Source organism: Sprattus sprattus (assembly GCF_963457725.1).
Source record: "Sprattus sprattus genome assembly, chromosome: 18".
NCBI lineage: Eukaryota > Metazoa > Chordata > Actinopteri > Clupeiformes > Clupeidae > Sprattus > Sprattus sprattus.
Window position 1 is genome coordinate 26350797 of NC_137916.1, and position 10000 is coordinate 26360796.

Consider the following 10000-nt stretch of genomic DNA (forward strand, 5'->3'; position numbering starts at 1 on the left):
AAGACACCATAGAGGCCTTAAAGACACCATAGAGGCCTTAAAGACACCATAGAAGCCTTACAGACACCATAGAGGCCTTAAAGACACCATAGAGGCCTTAAAGACACCATAGAGGCCTTAAAGACACCATAGAGGCCTTAAAGACACCATAGAAGCCTTAAAGACACCATAGAGGCCTTAAAGACACCATAGAAGCCTTAAAGACACCATAGAGGCCTTACAGACACCATAGAGGCCTTAAATACACCATAGAGGCCTTAAAGACACCATAGAGGCCTTAAATACACCATAGAAGCCTTAAAGACACCATAGAAGCCTTAAATACACCATAGAGTCCTTACAGACACCATAGAGGCCTTAAAGACACCATAGAAGCCTTAAAGACACCATAGAGGCCTTACAGACACCATAGAGGCCTTAAAGACACCATAGAAGCCTTAAATACACCATAGAGGCCTTAAAGACACCATAGAAGCCTTAAAGACACCATAGAGGCCTTACAGACACCATAGAGGCCTTAAAGACACAATGTTTAAAATGCAATACGTAATGACACTATGTTAATTTTTTCATCAAAGTAATGTAACTTATTCCATTTGACTTGATTACTTTTTGGTTGACAGATGAGAGGCACAGCAAATTGAAACAAGAGAACCAATCAAAAACAACGCTCCGAATTTTAGCGCATGCTGCCAAATTAATTGAGCCTGTCTAGACGGTGAAAATATGCAAAGCAACAGAATTATATTATATTATATTAGTCATCATTCTCATTAACTGTACCAGATTACCATTACATTTATTTTGTATTTTCATTAAGTAGCTATATGACATGCAGCTAGTTACTCCCCTGTCCAGGTGAAGATTTCAAAACAGGAATTAAGACCTTCAAATCAGTATTAAAAATTACATTATATTTTCATATCCAAAGCTGGGTGGGAAGTGTATCATGTTCCACACATACAGTTTGTGTGTCAGGACAGAGAAGAACACTAAGATTAAGATGAGTCAAGCAAATAATGTGCTATGTTGAAGTTGCATTTTAACTAAGCCATACAATATGCACATAATGTACTGTCCACTGCCAGAATCTGTCAGATCTGCTTTACCAGATTCGTGGAGTTCCTATTTGTACTTGGATGAACCGCACTGGCCCCTGGGAGAGAGCGATCCTCTAGACTGTGAAACAGAGCATTTACGCTACATGACTTCGAAACTTCGAAACTTCGAAACTAATAAAAAACAACACGGATACATCCGCGACGCATGTTTTTTGCAGAGGGAAGACAAGTGTAGTGGATGGCTGTGTGCGTAGGGTCGACTTCAAAGAGCGGCTTTCATTAGAGCTCCGTCAGACAGAGGAGCGCAGACGCTAATGAGTCATGGCACAAGGTCTCTGCGTGACGTATAGGGAGAGCCATCATAATTAGCGCCCAGATAACTTCTGCCGAGAGCACTAGTCCAACCTCGCCCACGGAAGCGCAGCGGCTGAACCACATCTTATATCCACTCGATCAACATAATTAAACTCTCTCGCACAATGTCGCGTTCGAAAGGCTAGGAGACGGCCCCTCCGACAAAAAAGGGGCCACGCATAGGCTATCTCTTCGGAAAATAAAAAAAAGTCACGCCGAGCGACTACTTTTATTAATTACTCGACAGCAATTAGTGCGCCCTGCCTGCTCTCGTCTGAGGCAGTTTACACGTTAACACGTTAACACGTTAACACGACGCATCTGCGTTTCATGGGCGATTCACAATGTGCAGCTCTCTGAACCCTGGAGCCGTGCCGTGGGAAATCAGAGTGCCTTGTGACACACAGACAGACAGACACACAGACAAGGCAACCAGGCAGCCATTTGTGAGCTCCATAGCCGTCGAAGAGGCCACAGTCTGCCACGGAGCAGATTTCACCTGGGGCAGCAGGCAAGGGCTGTGTGCTGCATGCACGCGGTGCCAGCCAGGACCCAGAGATGGCAGAATGAGTGCACATCCCGTCAGCGCCCCTCCTGAGCGCATCAGATCCAAAGTGGGCCACACAAACCCACAGCGGCAGCACCAGACGCGGCACTACGGCGACAGAAGATTCAGAGAAACAAGGAGCTGGGAAGGAGTTTGAAGGGTATTGTGGGTGGTGGTGGTGGTGTGGGGGGGGGGGGGTAGGAAGGAGTTTGAAGGGTATTGTGGGTGGTGGTGGTGGTGTGGGGGGGGGGGTAGGAAGGAGTTTGAAGGGTATTGTGGGTGGTGGTGGTGGTGTGGGGGGGGGGGGGGGGTAGGAAGGAGTTTGAAGGGTATTGTGGGTGGTGGTGGTGGTGTGGGGGGCGGTAGGAAGGAGTTTGAAGGGTATTGTGGGTGGTGGTGGGGGTCGGTGGTAGGGGGGGGGGGGGGGGTAGGAGGGAGTTGGACGGGCAGGGACGGTAGGGTGCAGTAAGAAGCATCAGACCTGTTTTTCCACTCTGAGATAAAACATTTAGCCTTTTACTGCTGTCCCAGTTCAGGCGCTGACTTGGTGTATGGCTGTCTTAATCCTCCTTGAATAAATACACCTCAGAACAAAAACAAGTTATGGAAGACAGGATCCAGAGGAGAAGAATGGAATATACTTAGAATTGTATACTGAATTATAATGTATAGAATTCTACACTGCAAGCAGTAATCTCTAATAAGAGGATGTACAGTATGCTTTTGAGTAATTTGCCAAATCTGGCTGTATTTGTTGTTGGCTATATTTAGGAAGAGATGGAAGGGGTGTGTGAGTGTCTCTGTGTGAGTGTGTGTGTGTGTGTGTGTGTGTGTGTGTGTGCGTGCGCGGGCTCAGTATCTGAGTCTCAGCTCAGATGAGGTTATTGATTCTCCTGAGGATTGCCTGCTCGCTATTCACACTGCGGTGCTGTCACAACAGTCATCAGATTAACGGCTCATTTTATGAGCTCATCGCAGCGCTATTTCCAGCGGCAGCAGGCAGCTCACCTGCAAACCTGCCATTCCCAGCTTGGCCACCAGGGGGGCTTGCACAGATGGCTCAGTGTGGGAGAGAGAGGGAGGAAGAGAGAGCGAGATCACAGGACACTGTTCTGTTCTGCTTCTCAATGGCCTACCTACAAGAGGCTGCACAATTTTAAGGTGACTTCTACAATGGCCCGAGGGATAGAGGGAAGCAAGGAGGGAAATATATCCACAAAATGACAGTTCCCTTATATGGAGGCCTTTGATGTGAAAAATAAATGTGTGTGTGTGTGTGTGTGTGTGTATGTGTGTGCACAGTTCTTTTTTCCTCCTCCCTTCCTCCCAGTTTGTTTATAGGCACATAAAGTAACTAAAGAGAGCCGAGTTCTTCGGTACCCAGTTTCTGAGGCCATTAATCAAATTCATTCACCAATAAAGAATTTTTACAGAGAGGAAAAAAAAAAACGACTAAAAAAAAAAAAAAAAACAACCACTGACGTCATACCCTCTCCGGCCAAAACAAAAACAAAACAACAATCTCCTCTTTAGCCAGTCGCCTCCAGCTGCGGAGCTGTGCCCAGGTCCCATGCTGGGGCATCTGCAGCGGAGCTCTCTGCCGTAGCCTGATGTGTGGCATTAGTGTGGGGCCGCAGTCCCGCATCCTGGCATTTCCACCACAGGCAGGGGGACGGGAGGGGACCGCCCAACCGGCGGGGACTGTCGACGCCTCGACGAGCCTGCTATCCACACCTCGGTGCCCTTAACGCAGGGAAAGCAGACCCCCCCCCCCCCCATGCTGCCTACCCTCCCACCATTCCCCCCCACCCTATGCTGTCTCTAATGGCCTGTGACTAGAGGCATATGATGCACACCTCTTGCTCTTCAGCAGGGGCACGGATCACTCCCGGATGGGGGGAGCGGTGAGGTGGGGGCTCGGGGAGAGAGAGGCTGGGGGTTCACAGCCTTGGACAGAGACGTCATAGTAGACGTTATGTTCCTGTATGTCTTATAAAAGCCAGGAGGCAGGGTTTGTTAAAAAAAGAATAATAATTCAGTTGAGGAGCTTTGAAAGAGAGCAATACTATTGTAGGCACACAGATCAGAGGCCAGATGTAAACATTTACATTACATTTAGTCATTTAGCAGGCGCTTTTGTCCAAAGCGACGTTCAAGAGCAATAAAACCAAATGTGTGACAATAAATACTGCTTTTTTTTTTTTAACCCTTAAGGCACCTCCATTTTGTATGTTTTTGTCCTTTCAGGTGTGGATAATTTATGGCTTGTTTAGGCATAGAGGCACCTCCTCAGAATCCATTTTATAAAGTGACGGGCTTGGTTTGGGGGCGCGCTGCTGTGTGTGCCAGACTCCCGCCGGGTCCCTTTCAGGGCTGCACACTACCACTGACAATGACAGGAGTCATTTTTACCATTTGGTCCGCGGAAAAAGGTCACGTTTGGGACACCATTGTTCTCCAGGTCTCCCTTGTGGCTGGCGGCGTTCCTTCCCCTAACCCCCCCCCCCCCCCCCCATGCCCCGGGGCGGGTCTCTCTGTCTCCAGCGGTGCTTAAAGTGCCCTGTATTTGGGAAATCTATGACCCTGTAGAACACTGTTGACAGGTGTCCCCGTGTCCCCGGCGCTACGGGGGAGAATGGGGGACAGAGTCGCTGTGCCCCTCTCCGCTGGTGACAGGTAATTTCAGTGTTCGTCACTGATATATGAAGGCAAAATTTTGCTAAGGTCCGCTTTTCGGAGCACTCACGATTCACGAGTCATAAATCTGTCATAAAGGAATATTTTGCTTCGGGACCGTATATTTCACTGCGACTTCTGACACTTCATTTTAACAAGAACCTGAAATGTCGCTGGAGTATTTTTTTTTCCCTCTATATTTTGGCAAACATATTTTGTTGCCTATTTCTATAATGTCATTGTTCAGCCACGTGTTGAGGGATCCAAACCTAAAGCCGTTTAATAATGTATACAGTTAACCGTCTTTCAAGGTGCAATGAATTCTCCCATAACCAAAACGTGACGGCCCGTTATGAATTCCCATAACATTTTTTACATTTACATTTAGTCATTTAGCCGACGCTTTTATCCAAAGGATGTATACACTGATGGCACACTGCACATCAGGAGCAATTGGGGGTTCAATGTCTTGCTCAAGGACGCTTCGACAGGGAATCGAACTACCTTCTGATTACTAGACGACTTCTCTACCTCCTGGACCACTGTCGCCCCAATAGCAATAACCACAGTGGGGTATCCAGTCTTCACCTTTGTCCCATTCCACCACCCCCTACTGCCTCTAGATCCATGGTTCCTCATAGAGGTTGATGAGACTCACCCCGCAAACCATCTCTTCACCCTGCTACCCTCTGGCAAGCGCTACCGGGCCACTACAGCCCGCACTTCCAGACTGCAGAACAGTTTCATCCCCAGGGCCATCACAGAACTTAATAATCACACTTCCCTCCTACCCTCCACCCAGCACAACTGCACTTTTTTTAGTGGTTGCGCAAACTAATTTCGTTGTGTATCTAATGCACAATGACAAATAAAGTCTATTCTATTCTATTCTATTCTAGAGGATTCTCTTTCTCTGATTGTGAACACGACCCAGAAGACCTGACTCCATACTAATGGACCACAGCCAGCCATGAGTGGCCCCTTGCACAGCCTTATCCCTTGGACCCCGCTCCCTGTCCCCGGCTTGGACCCCGGTCCCTGTCCCCGGCTTGCACCATCTGCGCCTGGCCCAGATGGATTAATGTGTTCTGGACACCTGGCTGACTACCTCGGGCAGCGCTGCCTGCCCGGGCCGTATATGGGGCAACTTGTTCTCCCCCCTTGCGTCAGCCTTCCACCTCCCCTTGGAGCCGCGCTGGCTAGGCGTGCCAGCCGGGTATCCAGTGCCATATGGGTATCCAGACTCGAGACTGTGGCAGGCCAGCTCTGGCTCTGGCCCCTCTCTCTCTCTCTCTCTCTCTCTCTCTCTCTATCTCGCGCTCTCTCTGTCTCTCCATCTCTCTCTCTATCTCTCTCCTCTCTCAGGCTCTGGCACGGGGGGACAGGCCTTTCAGATCCTCACTGTGGAGTGAAGGCGGCTGGAGGATGGGGGAACAAAACGCAAGCACTCTCTTATCAAGAGCTCTTCAAACATGTCTTTTTTTTCTGGAGCATTCTCAAAATGCATTTGCGAAGAAGAGCCCCCTGCTGCTCCTATTCTCTCTTTCTTTTTCTCTCTCTCTCTCTCTCTCTCTCTCTCTCTCCGCCTCTCTCTCGCTCTACCTCAATTACTCTCTTTATCTTAGTCTCTTAGTCTTTTCTCTATCCCTCTCTCTCTGCCTCTCGAATGCTCGCCCCTCTTTCAGGAAGCAGTGTGTTGAAGCGGAGCTCATTAAAAGCAATGGAGTTTTGCAATTCCCCCAGGGAGCTCGGAGCAGTGCGGAGCAGAGAGAGAAGGGGAGGCGAGGTGAGATGTGCCAACTCACCCCACCATGATGGGGCCTGCTCCTCTTTTTTGGGTGTCTGAGCACCTAAAACATCCCCGTTTGATTACAGAGCATGCCTACCCGACCGACCACTCTCAGCTCTTAAATTACCCACCACTCCCCACCACTACCCAGCCTGTACACTTGGGTACAACAGCAGAAATGAACCATGAATTTTGCATACTGTATGCTTGTCCATGTCTTTTTCCCCTTTACACCTCCTGGGGGTTCTTCTCTCCTCGCTCCCTCCTTCCCTCCCCTTACTTTCTTTCTCTTTCGTAACTCTCTCTGTCTCTCCCTCCCTCCCTCCCTCCCTCCCTCCCTCTCCTCCTCCTCTGTCTCCATTTAACTGACTTGTTTGATAGTTTCCACAGAAATGCATATTCAAAATCCTTTTACCTAACTCCTTTTTTAAAATGTCTCCGACACAGAAAAAAAGGGGGTAAACACGCTCTTAGTCAACCTCTCTGCACACAAATCCGAAAGCCGAACCACCAGTACTTTTCCATCTGACAGACGTCCTGAGGGTTAAGGTGTGAGACTTGCCACAACAGTGTCCTTAGCTGGCCTCTGTTACACATAACATACCTATAGCACCACACATCCACTTACTTGTGCAGAGCGTTGGCCGGTAACTTGGCCTTCTCCATGGGTCCGTAGCAGCTGGTCTTGGCCTCCGGAATGTCTCCGTACTCTTCCAACATGGCCACCGCCGCAGTAGTAATAATCCCAAGGCCGTCACGCACCCGCGCCTCCAAGGGGTAGTCCCAGTCGTCGTAGGAGACGGACACCATCCCTGAGGGAAACTCGTTGGGGGTGAAATCCGGGTTGCCGGTGGTCAAGCTGGGCACGATCCAGATGAAGCCGTAGCCCGTCAGGCCCAGGGAGCGGCCCTCCTCCAGGATGATGGCCGCCTCGTCCTTGGAGCAGAAGAGCAGGATCACCGGCGAGTTGACCTTCTTCAGCTGGATGGGCGCCTTGCTGTCGCCGTCCACCGCGTCCAGGCTGATGATGTGCTGCAGGTCCCAGCCCACGAAGCTGTTCTCCACGGTGGTCTTGAGGATGTTGATGAAGTCCTGGTAGCCCGGGAACTTGCTGGTCACGATGGAGAAGATGTGCCAGTCGTACTCTTCCATGATGTTGAGCATCAGGAGGGCTTCCTGTTGTATGGAGGCCCCGAACTGGAAGAATGTGGATTTCACATCCTGGAGAGAAAAAGAGGAGGAGGAAGCACAGAGAGGGGGGAAAAGAGGAGAGAAGAGAGAGAGAGTTTATTTATATTGTACAAACAAAAATATCCTTTTGAGGTCATGTTAACTGAAGATTTTCAAAACACCATTCCAAATTCAAATTAAAGAGGATGCTGAAGCACTGGGGGCTCTTTAAAGCAGAGCCAATGGCTAAAATATTATATGCTGAACCCAATTTATTAATGTGCTCCTTCCAAACCGGAAGATGCAAATGCCACAATAAAGAAAAAATAAATACGAAAAGTCTCATTATAAGATTTAAGACTCCTGCGCTAATTTAGACCTTTGTGGTTTTCTCAAACACATGCCGTGTTTCGGATAGCCATTGTCTCAAAGCAGTGCACTTTTTCATCGAGAACAAAACCCGCCCGTCCTTGTCTAGTGTGCTGCTCATCACAACAGTGCACTGGGGGATGAAGAGCCCCGCATAACCATTCGGATGTCCACATTTGAGGCATCACATTTTGTTTTGCCCCGATATGAGAAAATGAGCGAAAACGGCGAGCCGAAGATCAGATCACTCAAGCTCTCTTGTCCTCCCCGCTTACAACATGCCCTCGTGCAGAGACTCAATGTCAAAACAATGTCCTCGCCACGGACGAGTGTCTCAAGTGAGTATGGGGGGGGGGAAGACACGTGACGGCAAACTTAACAAACCCCGACAGACAGCCGAGGGTTCTTAGTTTGCATCTTTTGCCCGTTCAGTTGTGAGCATATGCCGGGGGGGGTTGGGGGGGGGGGATGGATCGTTAGAGATGGATATCTCTGTTGCAGTTTTTGGAGCGCATTGTTTGATAACACTTAACGGCATCTGTGAGAGCTGATGAGGATCAATCTAATTAAGTCGCACCTTGCAATTCAATGCACGCGGCGGAGCGACAGATCGCCCGGGCATAGTCACTGGCATGGTCTGGGTCGATCGCTCCGTTCCCAATTTGGAACGGCCCCCTGTTTAAGAGTCAGTCTTTTTGACAGCGCCATCTTGTTTAAAATTAGACCTGTCCAAATCGTTGTTTAATCAAAGCGCGATATGGCTCGGCGCGGTCATTAACCGTCGCTGAGATCGGCTCCTTTCCGGTCGCGGCTTCATCTCCTATTTTGGGGGGAAAGGCGTTTAATAAAATATACCAGCTGCATTAGTGGCACTGATTGAATGTTCCCAGCAACAGATGTTGATTAGCCTCCTCGTGCGCGTCGATGTGCTAACGAGAGGCCTGTCTGCCGTTTAACTCCTGCCGGGCTCCCCCTTTGTTTTGAGTTGTGCCCGCACAGGCCAATGCGCCACCGTTCCGCTATTTACGTGGTGAGAAACGGCACACAAAATGCGGCCAACACTAAAAATCACACGTCAGTGCTAGACACTGACCGAATGAATGGAATCCTAGCGTTAGTAGTTACATTATTCCCATTGAGTGCCAATCATTTCCATCTCGAGCAAACAATGCGTTCGTCGTGGTAATGTTTATTTCTTTTCCAAAGTTAGTAAGTAAGTAAGACTTTATTTATATAGCACATTTCATGCAAGAGTTGCAATTCAAAGTGCTTCACATAAAATCAATAAAGGCAAGCAGCAGGAGCAATACATGGAGTGAAAGATAAATAAAAATGATCAACATCGTATCAGAACCTGGTGTTCTGATAGGCTTCTTGGATTAGTAAAATCATGATAAAAGGAATAAAAGTCATAAAATGTCTTTTCCAATGTCACATTGGAGCTCAAAAAACACGTCAGCGCTAGACACTGACCGAAATGAATGGCATCCTAGCGTTCATAATGACATTATTCACATTGAGTGCCAATCATTTCCATCTCGAGCAAACAATGCGTTTGTCGTGGTAATACACTTCATGGTGTACATAATGGGCTCACACACACGCGAAACATTCATTCACGTAACACAGGAAACATCACTTTGTTTGATTTCTTCTCCAATGTCACATTGGAGCTCAGCTTGTATAGGCTGCTGCTGCTTGCTGCGTGTGTCCCATATAGAGGTGTGCTGCGAGGTGTTAAATGGAGCAGATGCTCCGCAGCCCTGTGGGACCCCGCAGAGCCGAGCTCATGATGTGCTGCATGTGCTGCAGTCAGGTGGGCTCAAAAGAACACAGGTAATAAAGGAATGGATTTTTAAATAAATAAATAAATAAAAGGATGGGGTGATGAAAAAAAAAAAAAAAAAAACGCTGATTGGAAATTGTTCCACGAGACTGAGCAGCCAATGAACTAATTCACGTGTGTGTGTGTGTGTGTGTGTGTGTGTGTGTGTGTGTGTGTGTGAAAAGATTGATGGGTGTTGGGGGCTGTGT

General features: G+C 48.4%; 1 protein-coding gene across 1 annotated transcript in view; it reads right to left on the reverse strand.

The window, feature by feature from the left end:
* Positions 1-10000, reverse strand: part of grin2aa (glutamate receptor, ionotropic, N-methyl D-aspartate 2A, a) — a gene marked incomplete at both ends in the record, with an annotated part of 143077 nt that overhangs the window by 53488 nt on the left and 79589 nt on the right. Inside the window, one exon of the mRNA XM_080856993.1 lies at positions 7056-7648. Coding sequence (XP_080713119.1) covers positions 7056-7648 — 593 coding nt within the window. The remainder of the gene's footprint in view (positions 1-7055; positions 7649-10000) is intronic.